Source organism: Daktulosphaira vitifoliae, unplaced genomic scaffold (genome assembly GCF_025091365.1).
Source record: "Daktulosphaira vitifoliae isolate Bord-2020 unplaced genomic scaffold, ASM2509136v1 Scaffold_4, whole genome shotgun sequence".
In the NCBI taxonomy this organism is placed as follows: Eukaryota; Metazoa; Arthropoda; class Insecta; order Hemiptera; family Phylloxeridae; genus Daktulosphaira; species Daktulosphaira vitifoliae.
In genome coordinates this window covers 36558819-36574424 of record NW_026099575.1, presented here as the reverse complement: position 1 = coordinate 36574424, position 15606 = coordinate 36558819, and the positions used below count along the sequence as shown (strand labels likewise).

At 24.6% G+C, this 15606-nt stretch overlaps 3 protein-coding genes across 4 annotated transcripts; 1 reads left to right on the top strand and 2 right to left on the bottom strand.

The window, feature by feature from the left end:
* Positions 1 to 106: 106 nt before the first annotated feature.
* Positions 107 to 1702, bottom strand: LOC126903764 (thymidylate kinase). Its single transcript, XM_050682231.1, has 2 exons — positions 1320 to 1702; positions 107 to 1211 (listed from the first exon to the last, which is right to left on the bottom strand). The coding sequence occupies exon 2, from the start codon at positions 1183 to 1185 to the stop codon at positions 520 to 522; it is 666 nt and encodes a 221-aa protein (XP_050538188.1). The 5' UTR covers positions 1186 to 1211; positions 1320 to 1702; the 3' UTR covers positions 107 to 519.
* Positions 1703 to 1973: 271 nt separating this feature from the next.
* LOC126903762 (FAS-associated factor 1) lies at positions 1974 to 11406 on the top strand. The gene is made up of 14 exons (XM_050682228.1): positions 1974 to 2264; positions 2326 to 2394; positions 2461 to 2674; positions 3063 to 3246; positions 5349 to 5646; positions 6295 to 6484; positions 8767 to 8912; positions 9047 to 9201; positions 9261 to 9397; positions 9465 to 9627; positions 9684 to 9780; positions 10232 to 10363; positions 10956 to 11033; positions 11166 to 11406. Exons 1-14 carry the CDS (start codon positions 2220 to 2222, stop codon positions 11244 to 11246), a joined length of 1989 nt encoding a protein of 662 aa, XP_050538185.1. The 5' UTR covers positions 1974 to 2219; the 3' UTR covers positions 11247 to 11406.
* A 10-nt stretch (positions 11407 to 11416) lies between these two features.
* Positions 11417 to 15203, bottom strand: LOC126903763 (E3 ubiquitin-protein ligase RNF168-like). Of its 2 annotated transcripts, none has more exons than XM_050682229.1 (9): positions 14929 to 15203; positions 14322 to 14631; positions 14093 to 14232; positions 13924 to 14016; positions 13787 to 13864; positions 13647 to 13715; positions 12497 to 12533; positions 12335 to 12436; positions 11417 to 11751 (listed from the first exon to the last, which is right to left on the bottom strand). In XM_050682229.1, exons 1-9 carry the CDS (start codon positions 14935 to 14937, stop codon positions 11417 to 11419), a joined length of 1173 nt encoding a protein of 390 aa, XP_050538186.1. In that variant the 5' UTR covers positions 14938 to 15203. The 2 variants fall into 2 exon arrangements, with proteins under 2 accessions (XP_050538186.1, XP_050538187.1); XM_050682230.1 differs by having other exon boundaries at positions 12356 to 12436; positions 14929 to 15199.
* Positions 15204 to 15606: the final 403 nt, after the last annotated feature.

The window sequence follows — 15606 nt, the reverse complement described above, 5'->3', positions numbered from 1 at the left end:
ATGAGCAAAAAATAAAATGGTTATCAACTATAAAACATATTCGTACCCGGTACCTCCTAATTATGTCTATAAACATATCAAAAGTAATAAAATATCCATCTTGAAATATATAATTAACTCAACACTATATTTTTAAATAACTTAAAACAATATTAAGATAATTACATTAAAAAAAAGAATAATGATTAGGATTTCAATTTTTAAAATCAATGTCACACATTAATACCACTAATAATAACTATTAATTTTAAATACAATTAAATAATCAATTTAAAATAATGAATTTGACTAATAGTTTTAACAACAATTAAGTTAAAAAACAAAATTGTTCTTAAAAATTCAGTTCTACAAATAGAAAATTTTCATAATTTATAATAATACACACATTCACAAAATAGCCTTAAACATTTTAAATTAAAATAGAAACAAATTTTCTTTTAATAGATATTTCATTTGAGTCAAAATTAAATTATACAATTAATTTATTAAGTTTATATAATTTAATCTCTATCTTTAGCGTTAATACATATTACTTTGTTTCACTTTTATTTCATTGAAATTTAACTCTTTTAATGGTTTACAACTAATATTATCAATAGTTTTCAATACAATCTCTAAAATATTATTAGTTAAAGTTGAAATGTCTTTTGATGCATTAATTTGAATAAAATCATCTGTCAATTTATCAAATGTTTTACCTACTTCATTTTGAAAATCAATATTTTCATATCTTTCATTTCCAAATCCTCCTCTCTTTGACATTTCTTCTAATGAAAGTTTTAAAAATAGAACCAAATCTGGTTTTGGTAAACCGTTTTCAGGTGCACAACACCAACCAAGGTCAACACATTTTTTAGCACTTGTAAATACAATGCCAGAGTATGAGTATCTATCTACAATTAAGGTCACTCCCGATTGAATTTGCTTCCGAATTTCTGGTTCTAATTCCCAGCGGTTAGCACTAAATAATAAATGAATAGCTCTATCTGGCAAATCAATTTCTCTAGAAAGATATTTATCTATGATTGACCCAATTGAAGTAGTCCGGTCTGGGAAAGAAATTTTTTTAGCTGGTATCTTCAAACTGTTGAGTCTTTCCACAAGTTTAGTACATTGTGTTGATTTTCCTGAACGATCACATCCTTCTAAAACAATTAATGCACCTCTTTTCACAGTCTTTGTCATAATTGAGTTTAATACAAAAGTTTTACCTGAAATAAAATAATAAATTTAATGATTTATCTTGTGATAATTAGATAACTACTTTAATAATCAATTAGATTAATTATTAATCCAATTATATTTATGGGAATTATTACCTAAATATTTTTAACCCGACACTCTCTTATAACTGCAAAAATAATATTCAATTGTGGATTAAGAATTTATTTTATTAAGTAGTTCGTCAGTAAAAATTTAAGTCAACAAGATAGAAAATAATTAAACTGAAGTCACAAAAATTAATGAATTTTCAAATTAAAGTAATTACACAGATACGAATAATCATATTTTAACCTATTGTTATATTAACATTTTCACATAAACACATCATCTAACAACTGCAATGACAAATTGGCGGGAAATATATTTTTAACGCAGTTTTAATTAATGAGTAGATTAGTGTAATTTAAACAACACAATTGATTCTATAAAATTTTAATCTTTAATTCTAAATATAACGAAGGATCATGTGAGATTAATTATTCTACGAGATAAAAAAAAAAAAATATTGTTTCATTATTATTATTATTGTTATTATAAACATTATTTTTTTTAATAATCTCTATGCAACTAACCGTTAGAATATATTGATAAACTTTATCTGTTTCCCATTTACTTACAACACTGTAGAAGAACAGCTGTTGATTATTATATCCCCACACACCAGGATGAGAATACCCATTTAAATTGATATACCATACCACTCTCTTTAATTTTGAACCAAGAAAAAACAGCTGATCGCCACTGTTGTTCTGTATGTGTATTTGTGTTAACTCATTGAATTGTCATAGTCCCCTAATGATTATTTTTGTTCTTTTCACGATTTTCGTGTTAGAGTATATTCAGTTTGCAGTTTCACGTGGATTATAATACTCTGATAACACGATTTTAAGTGTAAGTTTTGAGGACTATTTCGCACTATAAGAGGTATCTATTGAAGTTATAATCATGATAAATTAACAATTTGTTGATTCATTGAACGTGCAACAGTTAGAACAATGGACGATAGTAAAGACAAAAACGGAATGTTAGCCGACTTTCAGGTACATTATAATTTTATCAAATCATCTTATAAGAATTTTGTTAAATTAATCTAACTCACAGGCTATCACCGGAATCGATAATGTTGGAGAAGCTTTGATGCACCTTTCAAATTGTAATTGGGATCTATTGGTAAGTAAATAAAGTTCTATAATAAAATCCTAAAAATACAAAGTCTGCATTCAAAAATTTGTTTAGGCTGCTATTCAACATGTAATGCCACAACATACACAACAGTTACCATCTGAAAGCCGCACATATCAATCAGACATTCCAATGGTAACAATTGCAGATGATTTTATTGACATGAGTGCATCAACATCAAATGAGAATCATCGTGTGATAACCATTGAGATTGAACAAAATAAACGTATTATTACTACATTAAAAGTCAATGATGGCTCAACTGTTGGTAATAATATAATTATTTACAACTTTAAATTTTCCATGATAACTAATTGATATATAAGAAAACATTAAAAAAACATTAAAAATGTTCAAAATATGTAATCTGATTTTATATTAGGATTTTTTGATCAATATATTTATTATGAAAACATACTTGAAATTTTAATTGTTAAGATAAAATAATATTTGTATTTAAAAATTCTCCAGACAACAAAAAAAATAGGTATTATTTGATTATCTTGTATTAATTATTCAATGTAATGATGTACACTAACTATTAAGGTTTAAAGAGATCAATACTGTCATTTTAATATCTTTGTAAAAAAGTGTTATATCTTGTAATTACTATATGAAATTATAGATTTCACAACATACATATTTATTGATTTCAGATGATATTAAAACATTAGTATATGCAGAAAGTGCTATTCCTTGTTGTCAACAACTCCTGAATGGTTGGCCAAACAATCATTCCCCTTCAAATAAAGATACCCTTTCTAAATTAAATGTACCAGATAAATTTAAATTAACTCTAACTACTGGTAAAGGTGAATCTACTCGAGCATTAAATGGAAGGTAAGAAATTTGATATAATATACTGATGTCATTCAGTTTTTAATTAATCATTTAAGAGATAAAAAAAAATTATTTAACTTCATAATATTGTAGAATTTTTTAACCAAATTATTTTTCTTTATAAAAACTAGTTTTTAAAAAAATGAGTATTTTACCCAAAATCAATCACTCTGTATTTATAAGTCTAGATGACACCACTTCCAAAGTATGAAAATAGGAATGGTATATAACATCAACAGTATGAGTATCTGAGTTATTTTAATGTTCTTTATTTATATTTTTATGTTTTATTTAATTTATACAGTGACGAGCAAAAGTGAACACAACTACCAAAATTTTTGGAAAATTAGCATTTTCAAAACTAAAAATATAAATTTAATTTAATAAATTTTTGAATCCATATTCTAGGGGTTAAAACAAAAGTTTATTTACAAAAAATAGTCACGAAAAAGATAAAAGGCCTGAGAGTTTGTTTATTTAAAAATACTCACTTTTGCACCTATTATTAATACAACGTAAAAACCCAAATCATAGTGCGTGTCTTTGACTTGCTATTTTTAGGACGTCTAGTGAAAAGAGTTTTTTCACTCTTGATTTGTTTACATTTCTTTCTATTACAAAAAGAATACTCTATTTCTATTTTAATCAGTCTTTCGTAGTGAAAGGAACCAACATGAAAATTACTCCTCAAAAAACGGCACAAATTGTTTCGATGCTAAATTCGGGTCAATCAACCAGAGAAGTGGCTCGACAGTGTGGCGTCAGCCAAACGACAGTGCAAAAAATAAAAAATAAAGGTTGTCCTAACGCTTTACCTTGACTAAAAGGAAGACCTAAGTGTACTACCCCACAAGATAGACGAAGACTTGCTCACTTTTTACAAACGGGAAAAGCATCTTCATCTTCAATGGCGGCCAATCTATTACAACAATACACGTGAAAAAAAGTAAGCAGATGGACAGCTTCGAGAATTCTCAAGGAACAAAATTTTGTGTGTGCCGAAAAAAAGAGAAAACCCGCAATTTCCAAAAAAAAATATGAAGGCTAGGTTAAAGTTTGCTAAAGATCATAAACACTGGACAGAAAAAGACTCGAGGAGGGTGATATGGTCGGATGAAACCAAAATTAATAGATACTGCTCTGACGGAAGGTCCTGGTTCTGGAAAAGGACTGGCGAGAGCCTCAAACCATCCCATATCAAGCAGATGGTCAAGCATGGTGGAGGATCTGTCATGCTATGGAGCTGTTTTACTGCATATGGACCCATTCATACAATTGTTTCTACTATGGATCAATATATGTATAAAAACATTCTATCAAGAAATTTGCAAGGTGTGGTCGCAAAAATGCCAATACCAAACAATGAAGTCATTTTCCAACAAGATGACCCCAAGCATAGAGCAAAATCCTTTAAACAATGACTTGCCAATCAAAAATTTAAAACTATAGACTGGCCAGCTCAAAGTCCCAACCTGAACCCAATAGAAAATTTTTGGGCATATTTAAAAAAAAAATTATTTAGTGAGTACCACAGTCCACCGACTTCACTCGACAATTTGTGGGAAAGAATTAGAGAAGAATGGACAAAAATTGATGTGGACGACTGCGAGTCATTGATCAACAGAATGCCACGAAGAATGGAAGCAGTGATAAAAGCTAAAGGCTTGTGGACAAAATATTAACGCTAGAATATATTTATAATAATTACCGGTGCAAAAGTGAGTACTTTTAAAAATTAATTTTCTAGAAACTCGCTACTTATTGTTTGTATTTTTTCAGCTAATAAACTTTAATTTTGTTATACAAATACATTTAATTCTTTGATTAATATAATTATACATATGTTGTTTTTTTATAACCTTATTTCTCAAAATTTTCTTATTAGTGTTCCCTTTTGCTCGTCACTGTATATCTGTAATAATTATGTAATTTAAAGAATATTGTATATATGTAATAATATTCTAAAAGAGGTAAAACTGTGTTTCTTGTTCTTACTATTGCCTATTTCCCCTTACATACATATACTTATATTTATATATTTAATAATAATATTATTGTTATTGTTGATGAAGTGAAAATTTAAAAAAAATATTATATTTAAGGTCCAAAGAAAAAACATATACTTTAAATATTACAATGGAAGCTACCAGTACAAGTCAATATAAAGTTCACAAATTAACATTCCCACATTATAAAACTGTCCAAGATGTAAAAGAATTTGTTGCAAGTTTAACTCATTTATCAATTAGCAATCAACAATGGATGGGATGGCCACATTTTGTTACTCCTACAACTACATTGGAAGAATCTCATATAAATTATCCAGTTCATGATTTTAAATTGAAACCGTTAAATTCTGTATCAAGACGTACAAGAAGAACTTATAACAGTAGATTAAATGTAAGTTTTAATTAGTTCAAAATTATAATATTATTTATATAAGAATTAAAGGTTCAATATGTATAGATTTTAATAAAATACAAACAAATAAAAAATATTTTGTCTTTCCTGACAAGTATCTATGTAAAAGAGCATGAAGAATTGATAATTAAAAAATATTTGGCATATCATCATATTTGCCTAAACTACAACTTCTTTAATGAAAATACTGTTTCCATCAGCCGCAAATCATGTTATCAACCTCTATTAAATTATATTGGGATCTCATCATAACATAGTGACCTAATGGTAAGGATTGTCTCTACGATCCCTTGGATTGCGAGTTCGAAACCCGTACCATGGCTATTTTTTTACAAGATTTCCAATACACTTTCTATGACCAACTATCAATCCCCATGTTAAATTTATTTTAACTATTAGACAGACTAAAATGTATTATTGTTCTTCCTAATTCATTATGAACAAGTTTTAAATGTTAAATCTATAAATATAAAAAAAAAATTTCAATGACTTTATAAACTTCATGTGTAAGTTATAGAAAAATATTTTATTTTAAATAATTTAGGTACTATATTATAAGTTGAATTAAAAACTAAACATTACTTAACTTATTTCATATTGATGAAATATTATTTATATTTACCATAGTCAGTGGTTGATATGGAAACAAGTGACTCTCCAATGCCGTCATCGTCTACATCTTCATCCTCTACCTCTTCTTCATCATCGGAAGAAGATCCATTTGAAGATGCTGCTGAATCACTAAGTGGCATTGATGATGATGATGAAGATGCTATGTTTATGGACACAGAAATTATCAATAGAATACGGCCTTTAAGTAAGTTAAACCTTACATAGAATTCATTAGTTCTATTAATACTCTTAAATTATTCATTTTGTAAGTTAGAGTTATTCTAATTCTTAGCCAACAATAATTATTTTTTCATTAAATTGTTTACACTTATTATAAATAATAATCAGTGTGGTTTATTACTATTTTAACATATGATATAGTCAATTGTTTATATGGGGTAATCATGTATATCATGTTATACAATAAATTGATGGGTACTGAGATTCTGTATAATCACCTTCTTTATAATACAATGTGTGCCATCAGATTATAACATCTCTAATAACTTATGATCCAGTGAATATTTTGCGTTAATATTTTTTATTTTTATTGTTTTAGACTATATTAAAAAAATTAGCTTCAAACGAAGTTAAAAAGGTATTAGTTTTACTATGATATGTTTATTATTATTTTCTTTTTTGTGTCTGTCTCCAATTTTTTTTCAGCTTTCACCTATATAATAGATAATTTATATTAATGATAATAAATTACCTCATTCCTCGTAATTGGGGGAAATTTCCCAAAAAATTATGACTAATGTAATTATTTTTGAAATTGGTAAATTGTGACATTTTTTTCTTAAAACTGTTGTAACTTTTTTTAAATGAATAAATTAAAATAATTTATATATATATATATATATTAAGACAAAAGTGATAGTATCGAAAACTATGACTATAACGGCCACTCAAATACAATTGCTCTTTGTTAGTTTGATGTCAGTAGCTCTAGGCTACAGATGACAAGTCTTGTCATATATAACATAGTAATATTCAAAACTTGTAACATACTTATTAAAAATAGAACTTTTATAATTTAACTTTTGAAAAAGTTTGTGAAATTCTACATTTATTAAACATATTAAATAATAGTTAAAAGTGTAAATGACTCCCAAAGTTAAACAAAAAACATTTTTCTGTAAAAATCGTCTTTTTTGTGTAGTTATAATATTCTACATCAAATTTTTTTTCAATTATTAATGCCTATACTTTAGGTCAAACAGTCATATAGAAAAGTAAGGTAAGTACCTCTTTAAACCCCCTTAAAAAAAAAAAAATTAATAAGATTTAATTGTTAATAAATATTTTCAGGGAGAATTTTTGCAGCTTTTATTATCCATCCAATAAGTATATTAAAAGGAAGGGGGCAGCTTATTTAAAAAAAAAATAGCCTATTTACCAATGTCTAATGACTATTTACAATTTCAATATCATAACTAAAATTATAATTAGCTAACAAATTTCAAAAAATCAAATTAATTTTTATAATTCCATACTTGCAATTTTGATATACATAAGCCACAGAGGTAACAAAATGTACAATTTTATAACTTTTTATAATTTCCCCTTATAAAAAACAATACTAAATTATTGAAAATCAATTTCACACAATACTTAATTACTATAATAATTATTTTTTCATATATTATACTTATAAATCACAAAACTTATTAGGATAAGTAATCAGGATATAATTTAAAAAAATTAGAGTTGACGTTGCTTTAGGAATAATCCAAAGATTTGTTCCAAAAATTACGCACCTTGTACAAATTTGCATTGAAGCATTTATGTATAATTATTATATATAATAAAATATAAATATATATATCATATATAATTAAAATAATTTTTTTTGAAATTTCAAAAAAACTATTTTTTGTTTATTCTTACCAAAGTTTTATAGATGAAATTTAGCATTAGTACTTATTAAGTTACAAGCATTTTATACATATAATAAGTATATAGTATAGGTGGATTCAGCTCCTACGGAGTTATATTTATAATGTATACTTCACTCGTGCTATATATGCACTCTATGTATTAATTTACTTTTAACCCAAAAAGTACTTATTCTAAAATTTTTATTAGCCTATCAACATTTTTTGTAAAAAAAAAAACTAGAAAAATAATTATTTTAAAATTAAAAAAAATATTCATTGAACATTGTTTTAAAAGAAAAAAAATGTTAAAAAGAAAAAATTCTACGAAATTTTAATTGTATCATAAGTTATAAGAGTTGACAGTTAGATATATTTTACCATCTATACTCCTATTGTATTAGAACTGTTATTATATTCAGTATATTAGTGAAAAAATTTAACGAGCCTAACCATCTATAAAGAAATTATGAATTAAAAGTTCTTCAGCCCAAACTATTTTGTTTTTAAGTTATCATCAGAAAGCTATTATTTTATTTATCTGATTGTACACTAGTGTATATTATAAATATACTTATACAGAATTAGAATATTTATTTTTACTTTTTAGTTTCTGAAGATATAGATGATGAACTTGCAGGAGTGATACAATTTGTAGAAGAATTTCAAAATCGTTACGGTGATATGAGACCAGAATTTTTTTTAGGTACTCTAGATCAAGCTATAAAAATTGCATGTTTCAAACCTGCTAAAGATGTAAGTACACTCTTTCCTTTATTATATTATATATATATATATATATATTATACTAAATGGTAGTAATTTATACTTGGTAAATGTTATGATCTCAAAAATCATGAGAATTTATTTATTTTTATATAAATTTTTAGAAACGTTTATTAGCAGTTTATTTACATCATGATCGTAGTGTGCTATCAAATGTGTTTTGTACACAGCTATTATGTTTTGAATCCGTGGTTCAATATTTAAATGCAAATTTCCTTGTTTGGGGTTGGGATATGACTCATACATCCAATAGAAATCGGTAAGTCAATTGTTCATTTTAATAATATACATGATTTACAAAACTTTTTTTTTTGTTAGAATACTACAATCTGCTTCTCAAGCACTTGGTCAAATGGCTGAAGTTACATTGAGAGCTATTGATGTAAATAGACTTCCAGCTTTAGTATTAATTACTCGTAATCGATCCAATACTGAAATTTTATCAGTCATTAATGGTAATAATAATTTTATTTCAATACTTTTTTTATACAGAAATATATAAATATGTATTTTTTCTTGTAGGGGATTGTAATATAAGTGAACTATTGTCAAGTCTCATAAATGCTCAAGAAATGTTTGCTATGCAGCAACAGGTAGAAATTAAAGAAGAAGGTGAAAGGAATTTAAGAGAAATGATTAAAGTAGAACAAGATGAAGCTTATCAACAATCTTTAGCTATTGACAGGTTAATATACTTAAATATTACATGATACAAGTGTAATTGTATTGAAAAAATTTTAGAGCAAAAGAAGAAGCCAAAAAAATGCAAGAAATGGAAGAAGAAGCTATTCGATCTCAAATTGAATATCAAGAAAAACAAGCTGCAGCTGAAAAAGAAGTATATTCATTTTTATAAACATTAACAGATTTTATATATAATATAGACATTTTTTCAGTTAATTTTGAACATTTCCAAACACAAGACACATTATAATATTAATTATCAAAATAAATTTTTAAGAAATTTATTTCATAAATATTTTTTATTTTTGTTCAGTAATTATAGTTATGATTGTAAACACAAGATAACTCCATTTTTTTTTTTTCAAAATGTTTGTTTTTTTTTTTTAAATTTATTGGTTGGTAAGATAATATATGATAAAAGTGTATAATTGTTTTCAGCTTCTTGAAAAATTGAGTTATTTTGTTTTTACATAGAGCATTTCAATAATAAAATGATTCTTCATAATTTTTTTTTTTTTAATTTTATGAATCAACTAAATATACCCCGAGTTACATTTATGCAACAAATATAATATTTTTAAATCAATCAATTTTTTTTTTACTAGGCTACAAAAAAACGTATTGAAGCTTCCCTGCCAGTAGAACCTGAACCTGGTGATGATGTATCCAAGATTCGCTTTAGGTTACCTCTTGGAAAATTTTTAGAGAGAAGATTTTTGTCCTCTGAAAGTTTACAAGTATGTATCTTTAAGGAAATCTTAAACAAAAAAATTAATTTAAAAAAGTAATATACCATTATAAATGTCATTTAATTTATAATGTCTATAGAACTGTATAATTGTAGTTTAAAAAAAGTTAATGTATCTTAGCTTGAGTTAAATTTATGATTATCATAATTTTTCATAATTATTAATTGCTTACAATTTTAACTAATTTAAAAAATTATAACGTTTAAATGATTTTAAGTAAGTTCAACAGTAATGTTTAAGTAGAGATCAAAAGAAAAATATAAGAGCATAGTATTTTATTTTAATAATACAGTTAAAGTGGTAAATTATTGTAGGATTGTTTTGATATCAAACTTTATTTTCCTCAGCATTCTTAAATGTTTTAAGTGTAACTTTTTTGATAAAAAAAAAAGATTTTTTTTCTCAAAGAACAGATCAAAAAATGTGTTTATTATAATAAATTTGATACCTACATGAATATTTACAAATTATCTTTTGTTAATTTCTATCAACTTTTTTTAAATTGCTAATGTATTGTAATATTTAACATAGCTCTGTATATATGGTTAATGGCCTTGATTCATTTTATTTTTTGTTTTAGGTTATATTTGATTACCTTTATGTAAATGGTTTCAGTCAAGAAGAATATAAAGTGATATCAAGCTGGCCAAGAAGAGATGTAAGTAGAATTCTTTAATATGTAATTTTTTTTATATATATTTATAAATATATTACCAAATTCAACACAAATATTTACAATTTCTTATAACTAATTTATCATTCTTACAATTATTTTATTTATGTTTTATAGTTAACAACACTTAATGCTGCCCAAACTATGAAAGAACTAAATCTTTACCCACAAGAGACTTTAATTCTTGAAGAACGATAATATCTTTCATTGTAAAATTAACCTTTTGTATAAACAAAGAACACTTTATTGTCACATACAAATGTTTTTATTATTATTAATTAAATGTCTATTTTAATTTAAAAATATTGTCATAACTATAAGGAAAAATAAGAAAAATTCATACAAATTAATGTTTATACTTGTCACTATTAATTAATCTTAAAACTAAGTGTCTGTTGTCCTTTTGGTAATTTTCTAATCTTTCGACTAGGCAACTGAGATGGACTAGAACGTTTTCTTAGATTGTAATTTTCAAAATTGGAACAATTTAATTTTTTTTCTAAATCTTTTGCAATTAAGAAATCATTATGTTGTTGAGTTATTAATTCAAAATTAGCAATTTGAGCAATACAAAATCTACAAAGGGGTTCATTAATTTTATTATCATCCATTAAACGACCACAAGTACACATATCTAGAAATTCATCTTCGTTTATTAATCCCGAATTTGTAGTTGAACTACACGTAGTGTCAGAATAGAAACCTATTATAAAATAAAAATGGTATTAAACAAATATTATGGACATATACAGGTGATTTCTTAACTACTTATCACTTGACACCTTTTGAAATATAAAATGAAATAACTTTTCTACTAAGATTTTATATTGTCCTATGCACTTTAATTTTCATAAAAATAATTAACTCTAGCCCTTAAAAATGGATAAACTTATGTTTTTTGTACATCATATAATTTAACTAAATAAATGAATGGTTAATAACAATTTTTAACCCGTATTTGGAAGTTATAATTAATTTAAAGTATAAACTGGAAGTAAAGTGTATGTATGATAGTTTTTATCATTAAACATTTCTCAACCTACCACACAAATATAAAACTTATTAATTTAATTCAAAAATTGCTATCAACTAATAATTTTCTTAATGAATATACCAATTAAATTAATATATTGTTGTTTAAAATACTCAAGTTGATTTAATTTAAAGGATAAAATTAATTACATTCAAAAAAAAATTATAGAGCATAGTAAACAATATTACCTTCAAAAAAAAAATTATTTTACTTTATATTTTTAAAAATAAGTGAGATATAGATAAATAATCACTTTTTAGACTAATGAACATACTTGATGAAGAACTACTAGACATAGAAATATCAGTTCTACACTGATAATGTTGATATTTGTCATTTTTTGGTTTTAAATTAGCTGTAATATAAATAACAAATTAATGGATATACTTATTATTTAATGAACCAAATTACTTACCAAACATCTTGTCAAGAGGACCAGATTTAGAATTAGACTAGAAAATAAATTATTATATGTTAATAACCAACTAAATAGTTTTAAAATTAAAAAGAAAAACATTTAATATAACTAGTTTCTAATGTTTAAAAACAAAAAATAATTTAATCAAAAAACTAAAATTAAGTTTTACAGAATTTAAAACTTCATTCTACATTAGACTTAATTTCAGTGGCATATTAATATGTATACATTTCATTCATAAGAAAAATCTAGAACTAACAACCAAAAAAATACTTTATATTTAATAGTCATTTTATCAGAAAATTAATTAGTAATGGAATTAGTATTGACATACGTTTTAAAAATGTATATTTAATGTAAATGAATATAAATATACATTAATTTTATGAGAGAAAGATTATTTTATCATAGATAATTTTATTTTATTTATAAATTAGAATTTTAAAATATATATGAATTGGACACTAAAAATACCACTTATCTATCTTCATTTAGCCTAATTGAAAATCTTATAAGGAACTCAAAAAAATTAATATAAAAATATATAATAATACAAATATCACATAAATATAAATTTTAATAATTCCAAGCAAAATCATCAAACTTTGATACTTCCAAGTTTTCCAAAACAATTTTAAAATATCTTAACTTATCTAGACATGTGGCAACCATTGCAAAGAATCTATCTAAAGATCAGTGCTGGGAAGAAATTTCTACCAAAAACATTTGATTCTTTTTGTAGGAATTGCTTTCTTTAAAAATTAAGGAACATAAACGGTAGTTATTTTACAACTTAGTATCTCTATATATATTTCTTTGTTTCTAAGTATTATAAATTATGAATTTAGTCAGATTTCTCAAATATTTTGTTCAAATTGAACTTATGCACAGGATAATTAAAATATACCCTATACTTTAATTTAGAACTATGGTTATAATATTACTATAATTTTAGATTTTCAAAAATTAAAAAAAAAAAGAAAATGAAAAGGGGAAAAAAATTTTTTTGAAAGAAACCGAATCTAGAAGAAGTTATTATTTTAGGAAATGAACAAGTTTTGTTTAAAAAAACCAATACTAATACATATGGTACTCTAACCAAAAATTAAAAAAAAATTTAGTTATTTAAAAATATATTCAAACTTACTTCTTTTGATAGCTTTTTTTTGTTGTTAAATCCAACAATTATTTTTTCTTCATTTAAAGCTAATGATATCTAAATAACAATAAAATAAAAATATTAGTAGTAATTTAAAAAAATAGTATAATACATTTTGTTATAATTACCTCACTTTGTAATGTAGCAGCTAATTGTAGGTCAGATTCATTTTGTAATTGTTGCTGATAATTAGCATCATTTTCCATCTAATCAAATATAATAAAAGTAATTAAAAAAAGAAATATATATATATACGGTAATTTACCTCTTTTTGAATTTTTGAAGCAAGTTTTGAATCTGTTTGATTTAATTCAGCAATCACAGCATTTAATTTATTAGTATTTACTTCTTCCTCCTCCTTAAATATAATATGAGCATTGTGTTATTTTAACATAAGTATAGTTATATTATAACATAATCAATTGAAGTTTTACTTGTATTCGTTTTGCTAACTCTAAATTTTGTAACTCAATTTTTTTTTGTTCTTCTTCAAATTGTTTTCTCATATCTTCAAATTCCTTTGCAATCACACCAGGTTCTATAGAAATACGATTGAAACCCTGACTAACAATACCTGAGAAATAATTACCATATAAAGTAATAAAGTATTAATTTCAATATGTTATGAATATTCTATTAATATAATTCTAGTATTAAATTTACGTTCTTCAAGGCCGTCATCTTCGTCATTTAATCTTTTTTTAATTTCTAAAGGAAACTGTTTTTGTATAGCTGCCCATAATTTTTCATTTATCATAGTATCCCATTTATGCTTATATTTTCTTAGCCAATTACTTATACGTAACCTGCATGTTGGACACTGATATGCAGTTATCTCAACCATATTTTTGAAACAGTCAAGACATAAAGTATGTCCACAAGGCATTGTAACTGGTTTTAAATAAATACATCTACAAGCAATGCAAAAAACATCCTCTATTGTCAAAACTAACTCATTTTCTTTTTTCTTTTTCTAAAAAGTGAAATTTATTATAACTATTAAAATTTTAATAAATAAAAGAATTCCAAAAATATTTGTATTTTAATAATTTATGCTAAATCAAATCTTATTACTAAATATAAAATATAAAATATATATTTATATTAATATTATCTATTATATAAGAATAGTTTAAAAGAATATTAGTTGAAACTTTTTTGTTTACTCATAAATTATGAAAATAGTATTTCAAACCATTCTTATTTTAAAAAAATATCCATATAATCTCAAAAGTCAAATTTAAAATTATAAATAAAACTTAAGACTCACAGAACCCATTTTTTCTTATAGAATTTGAGTATAAATTCGTAAGCAAAAACCAAATCGTTTGTTGCACTAGTAAACTCAAATATCCTTCATAGATCAGTGAGATGTGTTATCTGCAAGAGTCGTCAATAAAATTTAGTTATTCTTAGAAGAACCTACATTAAACATCCCTTCTTTCGAGAAGTAACCTAAAACTGATATCTGAACAAGTTGTTCTTGATAAAATTCATCCTTTAACAAACACAACGAGAATTTCGCGGGAACTATTTTTTTAACGGAAAATTCATATTTAAAGCGCTGCTACCGGGTTACGGGGATTGCCACGAACTGATAATACTCCGACATTCATATAATCCGACATTGTAAAAAGATCATTTATAAATACGAATACATTTACTCCGACAACAATTACTGCGAATACCTAGTTACAAAAATTTGGATTTTACTACGACGTTGATTACTCCGAATAGAACAATTAATTGTTTGCTCCTAATGAAATTTGCTCGAATATCGATTGTTCGCGAAATCGATTAAAAAATTATCAAATTTCGGAGTAAATGAATATCGTATCATTATTATGTTATCTGATGAAAAATGTAACCCTTATCACTAATTAATAAATATTAATTTATATAATAAAATAGTGTTATTATTGATTACTATCTATTAACGAATAATTAT